Below are 22,413 nucleotides of genomic sequence, written 5' to 3'. Positions count from 1 at the left end.
CAAGTCCAACCATTCCAGGCTAATATCTAAATAAAAGTTAGTTTACCCAATAAACAAATGCTTGGGGAAAGCCAGAACCAGAAAGACATGCCCAAGTCAAGAACTTAGTTACTAAAGCAAAGGGAGGAAATGAAATTAGCGAAATGAAACCTGTGGACATCAAAATAAAAGTTCTAATAAGTTGACTAGTAAAAAGGGTGTTGAATGACAGCTACTGGTGGACATATGTCATCATACATTTGTCCACACCCACAAATGTACAACACCAAGAGTGAAACCTGGCCAGGTGCGGTGGCTCACACCTGTAATTCCAGTGCTTTGGGGGGCTGAGGTGGGTGGATCGCTTGAGCCCAGGAGTTCGAGACCAGCCTGGGCAACATGGCAAAACCCTGTCTCTACACAAAATATACAAAATATTAGCTGGGTGTGGTGGTGCATGCCTGTAGTTCCAGTTACTTGGGAGGCAGAGGTGGGACGATCACCTGAGCCCAGGAGGTTGAGGTTGTGAGCGGAGATCATGCCACTGAACTCCAGCCTGGGTGACAGAGCAAGACACTGTCTCAAAAAAAATGGACCCTACTGTAAACTATGGTCTTTGGTTGAGAATGTTGTGAATGTTGTGTCAGTGCAGGTTCATCTATTGTAAAGATGCACGATTCAATGTAATGTTGGAAGGCTGTGCATATGGAGAAGCAAGGGGCATATGGGAAATATCTATCTTCTGGTCTTTAGGTTCACTTTTGCTGTGAACCTAAAACCGCTCTTATAAAATAACAGAACAAAAACAAAAAACCACCTATTAAGAAAAATCTTAGAAATGGAAGACACAGTTAAAGAATCTCCCAAAAGGACAAGAGGAAAAAGATGCCAAAAGCTAAGACATGAAAACTCATTCTAGATGGTCCAGGACAGAACAGAGAAGAATTATTTCCCAACACTAAAGACAGCCATGTATCTTATTTAGAAGCAGGGTGGTCCAATTTTAGAACCCTAAGAATGGTGAGATCTGGAAGCTTCCAGAAAGAAAACCACCAGCAAAATGCTCATATCAGCATAAAGCTCCTCAGAACAGTGGATGCCAGCAAGATAGGAACAGGCTCTTCAACTTTCTATAGAAACTGTTTTAATAGATTCTTATACTTGAATTAGCATTCAGTGAGAGGAGAAGATAGTTGATACATGACTTGGTATCACACTTAAACAGTGTACACCAGAATAAAAGATAAGGGTGATGGTGAAGGTAAGATGGGAATATGAGAAAATAGTACAATGGAAAAAGTATAGCTTTCAGACAAGAGAAAAACAACCATCAAAAGACGGTTGGGGTGACTGGGCACGGTGGCTCACGCGTGTAATCCCAGCACTTTGGGAAGCACTTTGGGGATTACCTGAGGTCAGGAGTTCGAGACCAGCCTGGCCAACATGGTGAAACCGTCTCTACTGAAAATATAAAAATTAGCTGGGCATGGTGGTGTGCACCTGTAATCCCAGCTACTAGGGAGGCTGAGGCAGGAGAATGGCTTGAACCCAGGAGGAGGAGGTTGCAGTGAGCCGAGATCACGCCACTGCATTCCAGGCTGGGTGACAGAGGGAGACTCCATCTCAAAAAAAAAAAAAAAAAAAAAAGAAAAAAAAAAAAGACTTGGTTGGGCACAATGGCTCACATCTATAATCCCAACACTTGAGTCCAGAAGTTCTAGACCAGCCTGGGCAACATAGTGAGACCCTATCTCTACCAAAAAAAAAAGGATTAGCTAGGTGTGGTAGTATACCCTTGTAGTCCCAGCTACTTGGGAGGCTCAGGTGGGAGGGTCACTTGAGCCCAGGAGGTGAGCTCTGATCATACCACTGCACTCTAGCCTAGGTGGCAGAACAAGAACTTGTCTCAATGAAACAAAAAAACCAAACAGCATAAAATAAAAACCACATCAAATATCAGATAAGTAGATGTCAAACTAAATATTATAAACAAAAACATATTACATTTCCCTCTTAAAGATCTAAATTATAGGTCAGATGTTGTGGCTCACACCAGTAATCCCAGCACATTGGGAGGCCGAGGCAGGAGGATTGCTTGAGGCCAGAAGGTTGAGACCAGCCTGGGCAACACAGGGAGAGCTCATCTCTAATAAGTTAAAAAATATATTTAAGTTAAATTAAGAAAAAAAGCCACTAAATGCTCTGAAGATACGTAAATCAAAGTGATAGGAACAGAATAAGAAATTCTAGAAAAATACTTTTAAAGTAGGAATATCAATTTTAGCATCAGGCAAAATAGAAATCATGGTGAAATTCATTAAAAACTTCATATGGATGAGAGAGTTCAGTATGTAGATATAAGTCAAACTTTTATGAGTATAACATGGCTTCACAAATGACATTTTCAAAAATGTCAGCTTGGAAGTTTTAGAATGTCTTTTAGGACGGTTTTTGTCAAAATTAGATTACAAACTCTAGACACAGATAAGAGCTTCCTATTTCAAAACCTATAGCCGTGGCTGGGCTCGGTGGCTCACGCCTGTAATCCCAGCACTTTGGGAAGCTGAGGCGGGCAGATCACCTGAGCTTGGGAGTTCGAGACCAGCCTGGCCAACATGGAGAAACCCCATCTCTACTAAAAATACAAAAAAATTAGCTGGACGTGGTGGCAACACGCCTGTAATCCCAGCGACTTTGGAGGCTGAGGCAGGAAAATCGCTTGAACCCAGGAGGTGGAGGCTGCGGTGAGCCGAGATCGCGCCATTGTACTCCAGCCTGGGCAACAAGAGTGAAACTCTGTCTCAAAACAAAACAAAACACAAAACGAAAAAAGCCTATAGCCTATAATGGTTTAAAGAAGTTTGTAGACTTAAGTTCATTTTTAACAAAATGCTGAAATCAAGTGCACAGTATGCAATTCAAGAAACCAAAAGACAGAATTGAGGCTACGTACAGCACTTGATCAATAAAGGTAAAAATGGTGCTAAAGAAGGAAGGCTTAGCTCAAAAAGAGAGGATACCAACAAACCAGGGTTCTTAATCTCAACAGTACTGGCAATTCTTTGATGCTTGGTGCTTTCCTCTGCGTTGTAAGATGTTTAGCGGCATCCCTGGCCTCCACCCACCAGATGCCAGTAGAACCCTTCCTTCCCCAGTTGTGACAACCAAAGATGTCTCCAGACATTGTCCCCCTGGGGGGCAAAATTGTACCTAGTTGAAAACCATTCCAACGGACTTTGGAAAAGCAGAAGGGGACTACGGATACACAAAGTCAATCGTGACTATTAAGCAGAACTTTACCCCAATAAATTTAGAAGACTGGATAAGATGGGTGATGGTCCAGGAAGATGTAAAATTACAAAGTCTAGATTAAAAGATCGAAAACAAGGCCGGGCGCGGTAGCTCACACCTGTAATCCCAGCACTTTGGGAGGTCGAGTGGATAGATCACGAGGTCAGCAGTTCGAGACCAGCCTGACCAAGATGGTGAAACCCCATCTTTACTAAAAATACAAAAATTAGCCGGGCGTGGTGGTATGTGCCTGTAATCCCAGCTACTCAGGAGGCTGAGGCAGGAGAATCGCTTGCAACTGACAGACGGAGGTTGCAGTGAGTGAGATCGCGCCACTGCACTCCAGCCTGGGTGACAGCGCAAGACTCTGCCCCCCCCCCAAAAAAAAGATCAAAAACAGGCTGGGTGTGGTGGCTCACACCTGTAATCCCAACACTTCGGGAGGCCGAGGCAGGCAGATCGGCCTTGAGGTCAGGAGTTCGAGACCTGCCTGGCCAACATGGTGAAACAGCGTCTCCACTGTAAAAATACAAAAATTAACCAGGCATGGTGGTGCATGGCTGTAATCCCAGCTACTCAGGAGGCTGAGGCACAAGAATCACTTGAACCTGGGAGACAGAGGCTGCAGTGAGCCAAGACTGCACCACTGTACTCCAGCCTCGGTAAGAGGAAGACTCTCTCTCAAAAACAAAACAAAACAACCCGAAATGAAACAGATCGGTGACAATGAAGAATTATGTTAAAGATCTACTCTCCAAGGTGAATTGTTTATTGTTCGCAAGTATGTGCTGTAACTTCTGTGGAGAATTATGCTTTGCTGTCCCAGCAGCCTCTGGTTTGGGCATGACATACTCTGGCTAATGAAATATGACAGAAAGTGACAAGAATTGTTGTCAAGGGCCACTGTGTGGTTCCTCACACTTGTTTCACTTGCCCAAGATACACTGCAGTGTTCCAAATCAGGAGATTTAACAAATTTTTTTTACAGACAGAGTCTCACTCTGTCGCCCAGGCTGGAGTGCAGTGGCGCAATCTCGGTCCACTGCAACCTGCACCTCCCAGGTTCAAGCGATTCTCCTGCCTCAGCCTCCCAAGTAGCTGGGATTACAGGCGGCCGCCACCACACCTGGCTAATATTTGTATTTTTAGTGGAGATGGGTTTCACCATGTTGGCCAGACTCTGGTCTTGAACTCCTGACCTCAGGTGATCCACCTGCCTCGGCCTCCCAAAGTGTTGGGATTACAGGCGTGAGCCACTGTGCTCGGCCATCGGGAGATTTTTATCTGCAGTCTGCATGTAAATTTCACGGTCTAAGATCTTATATGGGAAATGATTACTTTTTTATCTTCCCTACCTCTAGCTACAGTTTAGCATTGCCTCTAATTATCGATGTAGGCAATAAACTACACTAACAACAGTGCTGGAGATGCTCGTCAATGGACCTGAAATGTGGTCGTACCACATTACACTCGCTGTAGTTCTCCAAGTTATCACTTATGCTCACTTCTGCTCTTAGGGTAATTAACTTGCTAGCCACTAGGCTCCTGACATTAAATGCAGGTCTCTGGGACTACTGTGCATATTAATCGCCTGGGCTTGGGAGCGTCTCATTAAGATGCAGATTCTGATTCAGGAGGTCTGCGGTGCAGCCTGGGTTCCTGCATTTTGATCTACCAAGCTCCCGGCTGATGTGGACATTTCTGGTCTTTGTACCAGTTTGGGTAGCAAGGGTTTAAAGTATGAAAATTGCACATTTAACATTGATGATTATATAATATGGTTTTTTAAAATGTGATATATCTTATTAGATTTAAAAACATCTTTTTGAGAAGAGTCCATCCAAATTGCCAGCAGTGCACAGCAGAACAAAGGTCAAGAATGCCTTCATCTGGCTGTTCTGGACAGAGGCAGATCTACCAACTGGGTCCTGGAGAGAAGACCACAAGGAATGCAGCTGGGGTGACTGTGGGGGACAGCAGCATATACGGAGCAGTCTTCAGTTGTCACTGAGGTTGACATTGCTATCTCAGCCTAATCTATACCTCCTCCTATGCTCCTAAGGATTGGAGCAGAGAGGGGATTGTGTGCACGTTCTACCAAACTTTCAAGGAAAGGCTTTTCTATAGTCAACTGTTTCAGAGCATAGAGAAAGATTTTGCTTCAGCTCACTTTATAACAGCTATCTGATACCAATGCCAAATGAAGAAATACAAAGTGGGAAAAAAGTACAAACATAAATCAATCTTCTTTACGAAGCTAAATAAATGCCACAGGAGCTAGCGATACAGGGCTCGGGGGATGGGTGGCTCACGTCTGTAATCCCAGCACTTTGGAAGGCTGAGGCAGGAGGATCACTTGAGGCCAGGAGTTTGAGACCAGCCTTGACAACACAGACCTCATCACTATAAAATAAAATAAAATTAGCTGGGCGTAACGGGGCATGCCTGCAGCCCAGCTACTCGAGAAGCAGAGACATGAGGATCACCTGAACCTGATCGCGCTACTGTGTTCCAGCCTGGACGACAGAGCAAGACCGTGACTCAAAAAAGTAAATAAATAAATAAATAAAAAGGAAAACGCAATACATTTGAAATGCAACGACTATTCCCAATTAAACGCACACCTCAGAAAACCAACCTCAGAAAGCTAGGAATAAACTTGAATGCCATAAGTGATCTCAACCAAAATCCCAGGGCTTCTAACCCTACAACGATGGCGACATCAAAGCATGCCCACAATGAGGAAATAAGACAGATGGTTTGCGCTGACTGCTACTCTTCAATCTGAACTGAAGCACCAAAGCCAAGGCACACAAGGTCAAGTACAAAGTCATAAACAGAAAACTTATTTGCATATGTTAATTTACTTAGGCAATCCAAAAGAACCACGTGTTAGAATCGCTGCCTCCCACTTACAGCTGGGTCAGAGACACCCTGACCTTTCCCCTCTTCCCTTGGTAACAGAACCTTCTTTGCAGCTGGGCACACGACCACACAGGAGAAACTTCCTTTTCCCAGCCTTCATTTCCACAGCTGGGGGTGGCCATGTGACTAAGTTCTGGCCAAACAGGCGAGCCCAAGCGATGTGCCTTTAAGGTGGCAGGAGGCCATTGTGGAGCAGGCTAATGAGAGTTGCACCCTTGGGATGACAAAGCAACGCAAGAGCCTGGGTCCCTGAAACCACCAGGCCGGTCCCACACCAGCCTGATCACTTACACCTGGAACATCACGGGGCAGAAATACTTTGGTTTTAAACCACCATTACGTGAGTCCCAGTAGTCACAAAGGATGCGACTTCTGGGTCATGCCCCAAGGGAGGAATACTGTGAGGCCCCCATGCCTCTTCTCCTACTTTCCATTAGTTACATTCAGAGAACTAAAGCAGTCACCTTGGGCCCAGAGAAGTGGCCTAAGTTTGCTTACACTAGGGAGGTGCGTCTGCTTCCCCAAGAACAAGGCCTTACGTTATATGTCCTGGACCCCCAGCATGCTCTGCAGTACCTCAAGAAAACATTAATCCAGCCCCTGTACATCTCTTGGAGTCGACCCCAGCCCAGTGAACGTTCCAGGCCTTTAATTCTTGTGAAGGTTATCTTGTGAATTTTAAGATTTTTGGCCTCCACCCATTGAATGGCAGTAGCCTAGCCCCAAGTTGAGAACAAGCGCTCAAGTTATTTTCAGGATAGAGTCACCCACTCTGAAATTCCTTAAACTGAGCTGCCTCATCTTTCCTCAAAGGGTTCCGGAACCTGCATGCTTTCACTGACATCGTCACCCTGGTAGTCTGTCTTTCAAGGTAAAGATCAAACATTTCCTTGCTAACACGCTTGTCATGAGGCACCGTCCCCAGGCAAAAGTGGCCCTCTATTATAATGCCCTCTATTAAATATTACATAGGGCCTCTATTAAAAGTGACCTTCTATTATAACATTACGATGCCCATCTTTCTGGACAGAGACCGCCATCTTTGTCCAAAAATCTCTGTCCTCTCAGTGAAGGGGCTCCAGAGGCTCATCTGGGCATGTGCTGTCCCTCCTAAAACCATCCCTCCTGTCCCCTTGATGCTCAGTGTGGCCATGACTAAGTCCCGCTCATGTTCCCCTAGGTCACAAGGGCCGCTGCTTCTGAGTTACAGCCCATGGGAGGCATGCCGTGGGCCCCCTGGTCTGCTTCCATTGCCCACTGGCTAAGAGATGCAGAGAACTACAGCACCTGCCTCAGACCCAGAGGCTAAGCCACGTGTCCAGGATGGCAGAGCCATTGGACCAGCTGTGGACTATGTGCCTCTGAAGTTGTATTCGAGAAATAAACCAGATTACGTTTAAGCCACTGAGAGCGGTTTCTGAAAGAACAAACCAATATCCTCCCCTCAACACACAAGTATAGGATTTGTACTATAGACTAAGGGTTGGCAAAGTGTTTTGTAAAGGACTAGGTGCTATTTTAGGGAGGACGGGCCTGGTGGCTCATGCCTGTAATCCCAGCACTTTAGGAGGCCGAGGCAGGTGGATCACCTGGGGTCAGGAGTTCGAGACCAGCCTGGCCAACATTGCGAAACTCCGTCTTTACTAAAAATAGAAAAATTAGCCGGGCGTGGTGGCAAGCACCTGTAATCCTAGCTATTTCAAAAGGCTGAGGCAGGAGAATCTCTTGAACCTGGGAGGCGGGGGTTGCAGTGAGCTGAGATTGTGCCAGTGCACTCCAGCCTGGGTGACAGAGTGGGACTCTGTCTCAAAAAAAAAAAAAAAAAAAAAATAGTATTTAAGGCTTTGTGCACCCTACAGTCCCTGCAGCAACTACCCCCTTGTAAGGCCAGAAAGCTGCAAACAATAGGTAAACAAAGGAGCATGCCAACAGGCTGGAGTTGCCCATGGGCTGCAGTTTGTAGACCCCTGGTATAGATCATGGCATTCCTTTGCTTCAGCACATCTTATTTCTCTTCTCAGCAGCTCGCTGCCCTAAAAGAAAGCATCTTTAAGAAGCTACCTTATTGCTCTTCTAAGATTACTATAGCCACAGGCCTCTGTGTAGCTCATCCTGGCAACCTCTTCATCTTCATCTCATACCCCTTTGTTCCTTCTCCCAAGCCCACCCTACTAGACTGAGTTTCACGAGGCAGATGAGGCAGAGACCGTCCTGTTCATTACTGTGTCCCTGGTGCTTAATTCACATTCACTTCCTATCTTCTTACTGAGCTGTTGAACAGAGTGGATACCTACCCGTATGGATTCTGAGATGGCGGTCCAAGTCTTTCATGCCATGCACAGTTTTGAAGTGGCAACCTACAAAACAAAAATACAATTTTTTTTTTTTTTTTTTTTGAGATGGAGCTGTACTCTGTTGCTCAGGCTGGAGTGCAGTGGCACGATCTCGGCTTACTGCAACCTCCGCCTCCTGGGTTCAAGCAATTCTCCTGCTTCAGCCTCCCGAGTAGCTGGGATTATAGGCACCTGCCTCCACGCCCGGCTCATTTTAGAATTTTTGGTAGAGATGGGGTTTCACCATGTTGGCCAGGCTGGTCTCGAACTCCTGACCTCAGGTGATCTGCCTGCCCCAGCCTTCCAAAGTGCTGGGATTATAGGAGTGAGCCACCATGCCTGGCCTGAAAAATACAATTCTTAAAAGAGAACCTCAGTTGAGTGTGGTGGCTCATGCCTGCCATCCCCAAGCTTGGGAGACCAAGGTGGGAGGATCACTGGAGGCCAGAAGTTTGAGACCAGCCTGGGTAACACAGAGACACCCCCATCCCCTCCTAAAATGCTGGGATTACAGGCATGAGCCACCAGGCCCATCCTCCCTAAAATAGCACCTAGTCCTTTACAAAACACTTTGCCAACCCTTAGTCTATAGTACAAATCCTATACTTGTGTGTTTGAGGGAGGATATTGGTTTGTTCTTTCAGAAACCACTCTCAGTGGCTTAAACGTAATCTGGTTTATTTCTCGAATACAGCTTCAGAGGCACATAACTTTTAAAACAAAAAACTTAGCCAGACGTGGTGGTGCATGCCTGTAGTCCCAACTACTCAGAGGGCCGATGAGGGAAGATGACATGCATCCAGTGAGTTGGAGGCCGCAGTGAATTATGATCACACCACTATACTCCAGCCTTAACAGAGCAAGACCTTGTCTTGGGAGTCTGAGGCAGGAGAATTGACAGAACCCGAGAGGCGGAGGTTACGGTGAGCCGAGATCGCACCATTGCACTCCAGCCTGGGCAGCGAGAGTGAAACTGTCTCCAAAAAAAAAAAAAAAAAAACTCCGTCTCTACTAAAAAATACAAAAAACTAGCCGGGCGTGGTGGCGGACGCCTGTAGTCCCAGCTGCTCGGGAGGCTGAGGCAGGAGAATGGCGTGAACCCGGGAGGCGGAGCTTGCAGTGAGTTGAGATGCGGCCACTGCACTCCAGCCCAGGCAAGAGAGTGAAACTCTGTCTCAAAAAAAAAAAAAAAAAAAAGTGTCTGTATATGTATAACCTCAGGATGGAAGCTCCTACGAATCCAATGTTCTGGCGAGTCCCACGCTGAGCTCTGGATGCTACAGGACTCTTAGGCCCCACAGGGAAGGCTGTGTGTGCTGATGTAGATGCTCGCATGTTATCAGCATGCAAGAGTAACACGAGCAGGCAGCTCGGGGATTCACGCAGGGCTTGCATATCAGCACTTGGCTCAGAATGCTGGGTTTTATTCTTACCTGGGTAGCAACAGTTGAATGTCCTCTCTCCAAGGGTGGCCATTTGCTCCCTTGCCTCTGAGGGAAGAGTGATGACAGGGGTCTTCTGAGTGTCACTGCTTTCAGTGGAGAGGCAGGCTGCTTTTGGAACATCGTTATCAAGCTCTGAAGCTGAAATTGAGGCATAAGGTTTTGCTTAGTTTTTCAGTTATAACCACCATGCTAAGTCTTAGAATACAGTAGGTTTAAGTTTATTTCACCTTCCTTCACCTTTCCAGAAATAATTAAAAACAAAAATGAAAGCCATGTGCCCAGTCGCAGTGGCTCATGCCTGTAATCCCAGCACTTTGGGGGGCCGAGGTGGGTGGATCACGAGCTCAGGAGTTCAAGACCAGCCTAGCCAATATGGTGAAACCCTGTCTCTACTAAAAATACAGAAATTAGCCAGGCATGGTGGTGTGCGCCTGTAGTCCCAGCTACTCGAGAGGCTGAGGCAGGAGAATCACTGGAACCCGGGAGGCAGAGGTTGCAGTGAGCCGAGATCATGCCACTGCACTCCAGCCTGGGCAACAGAGCAAGACTCTGTCTTAAGGAAAAGGAAAAAGAAAAAAAAAAAAAGCCACATATGCTCTGTCTTGCAAAAGTCCTCTTCCCCTTACTACAGTTTCCAAGAAGTACAGGGGACAGGACACTGTCACCTAACAGGGAAACTGGCAAAATCCAAACTAAAAAACCGTTAACATATGAGTACTTCTTAAATGGTGTGAAGACTAGTTTTTTCAAACAATTTCTAATCCATCCCAGGCTGATATTTCTGTAAAATATAATAAACACAAATTAGGAGAGAGTGGAATAAGACGAAAACAGTCCAAACATCGTTACCTACAGCAAAAAGCTGGATGACATGGCGATATCAAAGTTTTGCTTTTAAGATGCTTACTCTGGATTTCTGATTTGTTTTGCCTCAGTTCAGCAAAAGGTCACAGGCCACACATCACTGATCTCCAGGATAAAACAGTTGTTTCAACAAATAACTTGAAAGAAGATGGAAGAGGAGAAAAACCAAAGACTGAGAGACTTGAGATGGTCGAAAACACTGTGGCTCCTGATTACAGTACGCTGGAAAAGCTGTTTGAGATAGTAAGACGTGTGCCCACTTGCTGGAGTTTTGCTACAAGTGCTTTATACTTTGGTGTGAAAATGGAATTAGAGCTTAAAAAGCATTCCCCATAGTCTAAGGATGAATGTTGAAACATTTACAAGTTGTATGACATATGAGTTTTTCTTCAAAAATAATCCAGGGCAGGAGGAGAGCTGGCATAAGGAGAAGTGAGACTGGCCACATGTAATTAATGGTTGAAGTGGATCAGTGGGTGAGAATTCACTATATTATTCTATTTTTAGGAAGGTTGAACTATGTGAAATCGCCATTTTTGTTAGCCAAGACGGTCAAATAATTTCATGTTTCAATCTAATATGTAGGTTTTAAAATTCCTATAGCAAAGACTAAATACTCCTAGAAGATTCTGAAATATCTCAAAATAGACTTAAATCTAAAAGGAAAAAAGGTCCTATCAAGGTCTGAAGTTTTATTTTTGAAATGGAGCCTCACTCCGTGACCCAGACTGGAATGCAGTGTCACGATCTCAGCTCACTGCAACCTCTGCTTCCTGGGTTCAAGCAATTCTCCTGCCTCAGACTCCCAGGTAGCTGGGATTACAGGCATGCACTACCACGCCTGCCTAATTTTTGTATTTTTAGTAGAGACAGGGTTTCACCATGTTGGCCAAGTTGGTCTCGAACTCCTGACCTCAAGTGATCCCCCACCTCAGCCTCCCAAAGTACTGGGACTATAGTCATGAGCCACTGTGTGCAGCCATCTAAAGTCTAAAAGATTGACTAGCTTATGAATTATAGGCCAAGATCTGGGACTTTCTCTGTTCCAAGGTTATTATAAGAGGCGGATTTCACTTTTATTGAGAGGATTTGTGGGGGTAAAGGAATCTTAGCATGAGAAGCTGTACAGCATAGTGGTGAGGGCTTCGGTCTTAGGCAGAGGGTTTGCTCAGCTATGGGCTGTGCTACTGGAGAGCTACTTAACCTGAGCTTCAGTTTACTCGTTTGCAAAAGGAGACAACATACATGCCTCAGAGCTGCAGAGTTAAACAAGATGAAAAAATATAAGTTCTCAGTACAGTGCTCAGTCTGAGTAAATGCAATTATGTGGCTTCAGATGTCACAAGTGAGGATTACAGATTTCACATCCTAGCAGTTGTGCTCGAAGCCCCTTAACAAGTGATCTAGTCCAGTGGCTCTCAACTGGGGACCATTCTACCACCAAAGGACACTCAGCAATGCCTGGGAACATTTTCAATTGTCAATGTTTCTGTTTGCATGCATGCGTGAGAATGGCATCTAGTGGGTGAAGGCCAGGGATGCTGCTAGACATCCTATAGGGTGCAGGACAGCCCCCACAAGGAAATGATGCAGTCCCAAAGGTCAATAGGGCTGGGGTTGAGAAAGTCTGCATTAGTCCTACTCCCAATGTTTCTTCCAAGTGTAATCCTGATACTGTCACTATCAACTAGATCATGGATTCAATGTAGTTTCCCAGGCCTTACCCTATAGTCACTGAAAACTTAGGGCAGGCAGAGGGGTGGTAGTGTGGATCAAGTAGGGATTTGTGATTCCAAGGACTTGCGATTTTTTTTGAGACACGGTCTCGCTGTCACCCAGGCTGGAGTACAGTGGCACCAACATGGCTCACTGCAACCTCCACCTTCCAGGCTCAAGCCATCCTCCTACCTCAGCCTCCCGAGTAGCTGGGACCACAGGCATGCACCACCACACCTGGCTAGTTTGTTATTTTTTTTTTTGTAGAGACAGGGTTTTGCCACGTTGTCCATGCTAGTCTCATTCTAGAGCTAGATTGCTAGAGCTCAAGCAATCCGCCCACCTTAACCACCGAAAGTGCTGGGATTAGACATGAGCCACCACACCTGGCCTCAGGGACTTGCATTTTTGAAGCACTTGCAAGAGGATTCTGCTGTATTACTTGCAAGTCCTTGCTACTCAAGGGGCGGTTCCTAGAGCACCAGCATCACCTGAGAGCTTGTTAAAAATGCCGGGTGCAGTGGCTCACACCTGTAATCCTCTACCACTTTGGGAGGCCAAGGCGGGCAGATGACGAGGTAAGGAGATCAAAACCATCCTGGCTAACAGTGAAACCCGTCTCTACTTAAAAAAAAAAAAATTAGCCAGGTGTGGTGGCGTGTGCCTGTAATCCCAGCTACTCAGGAGACTGAGATAGAAGAATCGCTTGAACCTGGGAGGCAGAGGTTGCAGTGAGCCCAGATCGTGCCACTGCACTCCAGCCTGGTGAGTGAGACTCCATCAAAAAAAAAAAAAAAAAAAAAGGCAGTAGAGTCTCAGGCCTACAGAACCAATCTACACTTTAGCCAGATCCCCAGGTGATTCCTGAGCACAACACATTACGATTTGAGAAGCACAGCTCACAGCCAGTGGTTCTCAGACATGAGCGTGTATCAGAATTGCCTAGAAGGCTGCTTACAACACAGGTGGCATAGGCTCCCCCTCCGGAGTTCCTGATTAAGTAGGTATGGGGTGGAGCCAGTGATTCTTCAGTTCTAACAAGTTCCCAATTGATGCCGATGCTGGTCTGGGAACCATACTTTTGAGACTCTTACTCTGTGAGCAAGAAACTGGCTCAGATGCTAAAGGCTGCAGGACTGGAAGTTTTCAGCTCATTGGAACCCACACTTGCCAGATCTGCAACCCATCCTATGGCCCTCAGGGGAAGACACAAAGCCTCATTGCTTAGCAACTCACATACGAGAAGAGAAAACCATGAAACTCGAGGGTTTTAATTCCACAGAAGTCAAGCAACACTGGAAACAAATCTAAGTGAGGTACTGTAAAAAACAGTGGTTTGGGGAATAGACTGGGAAACCAGTAAGTTTCAAGTTTTACCATTTATCAGCTGTGTCCCGCTGGATAAGATACTCAACTTCCCCGTTCCTCAGTTTCCACATCTGTGAAATGGGTATTATGGCCATCTCATTAGCTTAGATGAAGTTCTTTAGTATATGTAAGAGAACCTCGTGTATTAGTCAATACTGTATAAATGCTGTTAGTGTTATTCACTGATAATACACACATAAGATTCTACCAGATTCTCAGAGGGAGAAAAACGCGTGTTTTCAATGGAAACTAGAAAATAAGAGGTGGGTTAAAGGATGACCCAGATAGAGCCTCTGAGGAGGTGTGAGGAGCCTCAGATTTTTACATTTAGACATCCAGGAAACCAAGGAAGGGCCGAAGCCCGCTCTCCTGGGAAAGGTGCGGCTGGGGGAGGCCCTCGGCCTCTGGAAGTGGGGGTAGGCCACATTTGACAATTAGAAACCAGGTGAGCACGGCGAGGGTTTTAACCCCTGGGGAAACGGATGATGTTCTTTCAGTAAAGGTTCCTCTGGCCCCTCCGTCATTTTACTGGTGGGACAGGAAGTCTACTAGTTACTTTCCATTTTATTTTCCTCCAAAAGCTACTTGAGTTGCAAAGACACTTGCAAATTAAGAGTGGCCCAACCTTAGTAAAAAATGTACCCCCTTGCCAGTGTCACAGACCAAAGATGCTAGGATAAAAAGTCAGCTGGAAGACGGCTTTTTCTCCGAAGTGGTGGCTGGGGTTGAGGCACACTATTGGGCCGGCAGAGTCTGCGTCCTGCTCCCACAGAAGGCACTTCAGTACTCCAGGACGCACAACGCCCTCCCCATGCCCGAAACACTGGGTGCGGCTCCAGAAGGCGCCTCGCAGCGCCGGCTGCAGGAATCCAAAGTAGCTCAGTGAACTGACTTTCAACCCCAGCCTGGGGTTATTCAGCAACTCTCTGCTATAAACACCTCCCACAAAGACTCGGCATCCCCAGTACCTCCCCAGCTTCCCCTGGGCGCAGAGATCAGCACGAGCCCCGCCCCTCGCCCCAGGCGGGCGGATGCTGTAAGTCTCACCTGCCTATCTCCGTCCCAGGCCTTGGGCACAAGGGTGGTTATACTATTCTGGTTATGGTAGCTCCACCCGGACAAACTTTATTTTAACATACAAGCTGTTTAGTGGAGCCTTCATTAAACTACTCCCCTCCACCACCTCCTCGGGAAGGTGTGGTCAAAGCCCACCAGACCGACTGTAGTGGAAGTTGATGCGGAAGTTGGAAAGCCTGCGTCTCTGGAGGGGTGAGCCTCCCCGGAGAGGGGACCCGACATCCTCCTTTCCGCGCCAGGAAAGAGCGGGGGAGAAGAGGAAGTCCAGTTACAACTCCTTTCCTCACCCTCTTAAGGGAAAGGTATCGGCTAACCACGGGGAGCTGGGAGCCGAGGAGAAAGTAGGAACCTGCAATCTCTTAATCTAAGCTCAAAATAAGCAAAAAGGGAAGCGCCTTAGAAATGCAGATTCCCCAGCCCCACCCCCGAGATTCCAATGGAGGCGGGGAACTGGCGGGGGCAAGGGGGTCTCTAATGTGCGGGAGGAATTCGGCGAGCGAGAAAAGGTCCCCTCCCGTAGGCTCTTCTGAAGCGGAGGATCCCGGGACGAAAAATGCTGCCCAGGGGGCTTAGGGTAGCCGAGGATCTCCTTGCTACATCCTGTGTCCACGTGGCAGCCGAGGAGGGGGTGTGGGGGCCGCCTGTTAAGTGAGACAGTATCACTGCTCTATCCCCACCACGGCTCCCACTTCGCTCAGATAAAATGCAGAGCTCTTACCGGGGCTCATGGCCGCCCCCCACCCCCCACCGCCTGCCCCCATCACCTCTCCGGCCTCCAGTGACCTCTCCGGCTACAGCAGCGCTGACGCCCTGGGCCCCTACGCTTGCGTTCCCTCGGCCTGGAATGCTCTTCCCCCGGGTACCTGCACGGCTCGCTCCCTCCCATCCTTCTGGTCTTCGCTCGAACGTCCACTCCTCGGTGAGGCCTTCCCTGGACAACGCATTTGAACCGTAACCCCAGGGCAAGGAGCCACCTTCCAGGCGCGCAGCCGAAGCCTAGTGCCAAGGGGGCCGGGGACCCCGAAAACAGCCTCTGAGGGGTCCTCTGAGCATCCTTCCAGCGTGTTTGGGAGGCAAACTCGTTGACTAGCTCTTGAGAGGAGTGGCTAGAGGAATTCAGGCGGGGAAGGGGACCGGTTGACTCCAGGAGGATGTAATTTACAAAGGCGGGGCTCGGGGACGCCCAGGTCCCAGTCCCTGGACTCTGCGCCGGACGCTTCGCCCGCCCTTTCAGGCCCCCTGCCCGGTCCTCGTACCCGCGCGGGTCCGGAGAACCTCTGGGCACCAGCCCCCAGCCCCCGGGCGAGGCTCCAGCAGCGCTACTCACCCGGCTTCCCCGCCACCTGCGGGGCCACCTCCGCACATTCCCGGCGCGCAGGGCAAGGCTCCTCGGAGTTGAGGTGCTGGGGCTTGGCCTGCTTGCGCCGCGACATGGCGCGAGGACGGGGCTCCCCGCGCGTCCCTAGGAGTGGCCTACTTCACACAACGAATTCCCGGAGTTCGGAAATTACCCCCCTTCGGCTGGAACGCGCATGTCCCGGCAATTCTGCTCATCAGCCGAGCAGGGCGATTTATCAAGCGTCCTGACGGCTGATTGGCCTGGAGCCAAGACCCCAGGAGTCCGGTGAACTTGTGGTTCGCGCCCTGGCAGCCCGCGCCACCTGGGAGCTCGTTAGAAATGCAGACTCTCGGGCTCTACCCCAGACCCGCTGAATCAGAATCTGCATTTTAACAAGATCCCCAGGTGATTCGCATGCACATTAAAGTCTGAGAAACCGTGTCTGCATTTTAACGAGATCCCCAGGTGATTCGTTGGCCCATTAAAATTTCAGAAGCGCAGCTCTCCTCCAACTTTAATGTGCGCACGAGTCACTGGGGATCTCGTTAAAATGCAGATTCTGACTCAGTGAGTCTGGGGTGGGGCCTGAGCTCCTGTATTTCTAACGAGCTCCCAGGTGAGGCTGTGGCTGCAGCGCTGCACAGGCTGCGCTTTTAGATTCGGACTTAATTGGTCTGGGCTGGGACCTGGGCATTGGGATATATATTTTTTAAAAGCCGTCTCCCTCCCTCACCACCCCCATCACACACACAGGTTATTCTGATGTGCATCCAAGCTGAGAAGCACGACCCCCACTCCTGGCTCTCAATCCTGGCTGCATACCCAAATTTAAATTTTAAAAGAGTTGGAGACACTCTGGTGTGTCCCTCCAACTGCAGGGAGAACATGTTCCTGGAGGACGGGGTTAAAAATGCAGATTCCGAAAGTTCTGGATTCAGGTGGCCGAGGCCAGGAATGTGTGTTTTTTATACAGCACGCGCCCGCTCCCGCTCCGTGACTCGGGCGCACTGGGTCTTGGACCACACAGGAGGGCTTTTGGGGCCAACCCGACGCTGGCCCCACCCGGCAGGTGACGGAGGCGTGGTCCCCGGGGGGTTGAGCTAATTAGCGTTCGTGCTCAGACTGGCTGGGACCTCGATGAGACCCGAGGGAGACCCCTCCTTGCGCCGCGTAAATGATATCCAACGGGGAGTAAGAAAGCCACCTACGTACGCCAGGTGTTTACTTTCTTCAAATTGGGGAGTTACTTAAGACAGGGTTGTGCCCCAAGCTTGCCCGAACCTGAGAATCACGTGGGGGCCCTTGTTTCAAAAAGACCCAGCCAGGCTCTGCTCCGAGTTTTTGGGGCGGGGCCTGAGAATCGGTATTTTTAACAGCGCAGCGTATGAGTTTTACGGGGTCCCGGTCCTGGGGGGTTAGCAGCATCTGTAATGAGCCTTCTATGAGGTGAATGTTGGCGAACCCCGGGGCAGGGCCTGCGAGAACAGCATTTTTTGCTTAATTGTTTCCATTTCTTAAACGCTGACCTGTTTTCCTCAAACTTCCCTTTGATTTTCAGGTTGTGAATCGACTTAGGGATATTTGTGTAATGCCGGGTGAAGTCATGTCAGGTTCCATTTCCGAGACTTAAACTTTTTAAAAAAAACAACGCTTCAAGTCTTCTTTGGGAAGTATGTGTAGTTACACGTATCTGTAAAGACATTTGAAAATATATACACGTGGCCGGGTGTGGTGGCTCATGCCTGTAATTCCAGCACTTTGGGAGGCTGAGGTGGGCGGATCACATGAGGTCAGGAGTTCTAGACCAGCCTGGTCAACATGATTAAACCTTGTCTCTACTAAAAATACAAAAAATTAGCTGGGCGTGGGGGTGGACGCCTGTAATCTCAGCTCCTGGGGAAGCTGAGGCAGGAGAATCACTTGAACCCGGAGGTGGAGCCGAGATCGCACCACTGCACTCCAGCCTGGGTAACAGAGTGAGACTCCATCTCAAAAAAAAGAAAAAAAATATATATATAATATATATGCGCACACACACACTCATGTTTATCATGTCTCCTTTTGAGGAGACTAGATAAACAGTGGTTGCCTCTGGGGAAGTTGAAGAGGGGTGTGTGAGGGATATGGGAGACATCTGATACCCCCTTATACTGCTTGAGGTGTGTACGTGTGTTTGTATTGCTTTGTTGTTATTTCACCTCAGGTGTACACAATCAATCATTGGTACATGAGGCATTATTACTGCCCTATTGTTAGCCTACACTTGTACACCTGCCTACATTTTTTAGGCTGCTTGCTTGCACCCTGTTTATTATGACATAATAAGTACCAGGGAACCTACTGCCCCGAAGTAGGACCTTAACCACAACCTACATCTCTCTTTATATGGCCTCCTGATGTCCCCTTTCCTCCTCTGCCCTACAACTGAATAACCATCAGCCTGACTCCTACAGATCTCATTCATTTGCTTTTTCTCTTTAGCATGTTTTATTGTACCTACATGTATTCCTTAAAAAAATACAATTTTAATATTTAAAGAATATAAAAGGGTATATAATCTTCCAAGAATAACTTTTTTTCACTTAATATTATTTTGCTAAGATCATCCAAATTGCTGTCATTGTTTAATTGATTTTGACTGCTCTGTAAATATTCCACTGTGTGAAAATGCCAGTTTCTTCACCTACTCTCCTGTTGATGGGCACATGGGCCTTTGCCAGGTCTTTGCCATTGTGAACAGTGCTGCTTTGATCTTTCTAAAAAGTGTCAGAGTTTCTCATGAGTGAATATATACCTTGGGGTAGTATAAGAGATAATGCCAAAATGATTGTATTAACTTATACTTCCCCAGCAAGGTATAAGAAATAATATAGGTCAGGCTCAGTGGCTCATGCCTGTAGTTCTAGAACTTTGGAAAGTTGAGGTTGGTGGATCACTTGAGCTCAGGAGTTTGAGACCAGCCTGGGTGACATGGCAAAACTCTGTCTCTATAAAAAATATACAAAAATTAGCTGGGTGGGTGACACACATCTGTGGTCCCAGCTACTCTGGAAACTGAGGCAGGAGGAAGCTGAGCCTTGGAGGCTGAGGCAGTGGGCTATGTTTGTGCCACTGCACTCCAGCCTGGGCAACAGAGTAAGAACCTGTCTTGAAAACAAACACAAAATACCCAAAATGTGAAGCCCATTCTTTCTCACACTCAGGATTATAAAATGTCTTGATTTTTGCCAACTATATTGACATAAAATGGGGTCTCAGTATAGTCTTGACTTGCATTTTCCATGTCGGTATACTTACAACCAAAAGCAAACTGAAAATTGTAAATGTGTTCCACAAATATAACGACAACTGATAGTCTTATTTTTTTAAAAAAATTGTTTTTACTCTTTTGCAAAACATCCAATCAGAGTTCTAGTCCTAAATTAAGGTTTTGTGTTTTTTTTGTTTTGTTTTGTTTTGTTTTTTTGAGACGAAGTTTCACTCTTTTTTTTTTTTGAGATGGAGTCTAGCTCTGTCGCCCAGGCTGGAGTGCCGTGGCACGATCTCTGCTCGCTGCAAGGTCCGCCTCCTGGGTTCACGCCATTCTCCTGCCTCCGCCTCCCGAGTAGCTGGGACTACAGGCACCCGCCACCATGCCCGGCTAATTTTTTTCTATTTTTAGTAGAGATGGGGTTTCACCGTGTTCGCCAGGATGGGCTCGATCTCCTGACCTCGTAATCCGCCCGTCTGGGCCTCCCAAAGTGCTGGGATTACAGGTGTGAGCCACCGTGCCCAGCCGAAGTTTCACTCTTGTTGCCCAGGCTGGAGTGCAATGGCACGATCTCAGCTCACTGTAACCTCCACTTCCCGGGTTTAAGCAATTCTCCTTGCTTAGCTTCCCAAGTAGCTGGGATTACAGATGTCCACCATGACGCCTGACTAATTTCTTGTACTTTTAGTAGAGATGGGCTTTCACCATGTTGGCCAGGCTGGTCTCAAACTCCTGGCCTCAAGCAATCCATCTGCCTTGGCCTCCCAAAGTGTTGGGATTACAGGCATGAGCCACTGTGCTGGGCCACCATGTTTGGTTTTGGTTTTAATGGCTTTATTTCAAGGCTCAAAATTAAATATCTGAAAACAAAAAATCTTACAGGGTCTACAGATGCAAATGAAAGCAAAGTATCATTGGCTATGCATAATCAGTCATGATTCTCCTCTTTCAGTCCCATTTGCCAATTACACAGGTTGACTATTCTGTTGAAATCCAGCTAGTAAATTTTCATCTTCCCTCATAACCAGGAGCTTCTGCAAATTAAAGCTCACATCACTATATTCACTTCAATATAGTGAAGACACCTCACTATATTGTACCTGGAACAAATGGATTTCAAACCCAGGGAAGCTCTTTTTTTAAAAGATGTTTAAACAGGCTGGAAAAATCTGTTTCCTGGCTGAGTGCAGCGGCTTATGCCTGTAATCCCAGCATTTGGGAGGCCAAGGCGGGTGGATCACCTGAGGTCACGAGTTCGAGACCAGCTTGGCCAACATGTCAAAACCCCATCTCTACTAAAAATAACAAAGATTAGCTGGGTGTGGTGGCACATGCCTGTAATCCCAGCTACATGGGAGGCTGAGGCTGGAGAATCACTTGAACCCAGGAGGCGGAGGTTGCAGGGAGCCAAGACTGTGCCACTGCACTCCAGCCTGGGCGACAGAGCGAAACTCCGCCTAAAACAAACAAACAAAAAAACCTGTTGCTAAGTTTAAACACATAGATTGAATTCTCATAGGTGACTTTTCATTGTTTTCAGCAACAATATCACATAACAAGGGAATCATGACCAAACATGCATTTAAAAGTACTTTCTCCATAGGATGTTTCTGTTGAAAACTAGTTACTTCCTCATTCTTCATATATCGCCTTTGTCCTGATTTTTTTTTTTCCACTTAAGCAAAACACTGAAACTTTAATTGAACCAGAATTACACCTGTCAAAGATCCGGGCCGTATACTCCTAACTCTTCTCTATAGCACCAGTTCCTTGTGAGGGGTTATTTCATCAGCCACCTGAGTAAGTGCTCCAGCTATCCCCAGATCAGCTAGAGACATCCCAAGCAAGGCCGCATCAGCATCAATGTCCAGGCATACTCAGGGTTCAGAATCGTGGGTTAGTACCACTTTTCCCACCACCCCCTTCTATTCCACAAAGGACTCACAGCCAGCGGGTTAACTCTTCCCTCCCCACCCCTACCAAACCCTGGAAAACCACAGAGAGCCTTTTTACAGCTCCTCTTTCTCATCCCACTTCTTCTGGAAGGCAGTTAGGATGTTTAAGCTCTTCTGGAACTCCTCCTTCTTCCGGTCACTCAACTCGTTCTTCTCAATCAGCCTGGCGATCCATGTCATCTCTGATGCTGGGAAGTCCTCCCCTAGGTCTAAGATTTTCCCCATGATCTTCAGGTGGTGCTTGGCCCAGTTCTTCTCAGTCTCCCTCACACTTGAGAGGTGGTCCTGCCCCTGTTTCAAGAGGGCCTGGCGGGCCTCCACTCCAGAGGCCCTGACGAACTCCCCGGCCAGGGCGTCGTACGCAGGCAGGCCACCAGGCCACCAGGCATCCCTAGATAGACGCATTTCCCCTTCAGCCAGCGCTGGATGGCTCCAACCTTAACTGCCCCAGTACATGGGACTGGGTTCTCAAAGTCCTCCTCCCAGAAGAGGTAGAAGACCAGGTAGCTCTCCTTGTGCAGCTTGTATGTCTCACTCAGCTCCATGTTCAGCTTGTCACCATAATCTGAGATCCCCGTCTCTGCCACCAAGAGATCATCGCTGGAATCCAAGTTTTCAGGAAGACGCCTGAACTCATCCTGCTTCTCACCATAGCGGTACTGGGTGTCGAACTTCACCAAGACGAATCAGCTTTTGGGAATGACCTTGTAGAAAGTGACCGTATCCAGGGAAAGGGCGCCCCTGGTGTGTAGGCCGCTGCCGCCATGCGGACGGAGAGGAGCAGGAAGCCCAGGAGAAGGGGAAGCAGTGGGGGGAGAGAGACGCGGAGTGGGGCACGGCAGCAGCCATATCGCCGGGTTCCGCAACGGGG

The 22,413-nt window shown here is 47.7% G+C and overlaps 1 protein-coding gene and 1 pseudogene across 2 annotated transcripts in view; both read right to left on the bottom strand.

Moving 5' to 3' along the window:
- Positions 1–22,413, bottom strand: part of ZFP64 (ZFP64 zinc finger protein) — a 96,808-nt gene that overhangs the window by 5,252 nt on the left and 69,143 nt on the right. The window contains exons 1-3 of one of the 2 annotated variants that reach the window (XM_025399936.1): positions 16,326–16,838; positions 9,962–10,111; positions 8,490–8,552 (exon numbers count right to left, since the gene is read on the bottom strand). In XM_025399936.1, coding sequence (XP_025255721.1) covers positions 8,490–8,552; positions 9,962–10,111; positions 16,326–16,431 — 319 coding nt within the window. In that variant the 5' untranslated portion in view covers positions 16,432–16,838. Of the gene's footprint in view, positions 1–8,489; positions 8,553–9,961; positions 10,112–16,325; positions 16,839–22,413 lie in introns of those variants that run through there. The other variant, XM_025399934.1, reaches the window with a different exon arrangement.
- Positions 21,597–22,391, bottom strand: LOC112633350 (annotated as a pseudogene).

The sequence above is a fragment of the Theropithecus gelada genome, chromosome 10 (assembly GCF_003255815.1).
Source record: "Theropithecus gelada isolate Dixy chromosome 10, Tgel_1.0, whole genome shotgun sequence".
In the NCBI taxonomy this organism is placed as follows: Eukaryota; Metazoa; Chordata; class Mammalia; order Primates; family Cercopithecidae; genus Theropithecus; species Theropithecus gelada.
The sequence above is the reverse complement of the archived record's forward strand: the minus strand, read 5'-3'. Positions and strand labels throughout refer to the sequence as shown.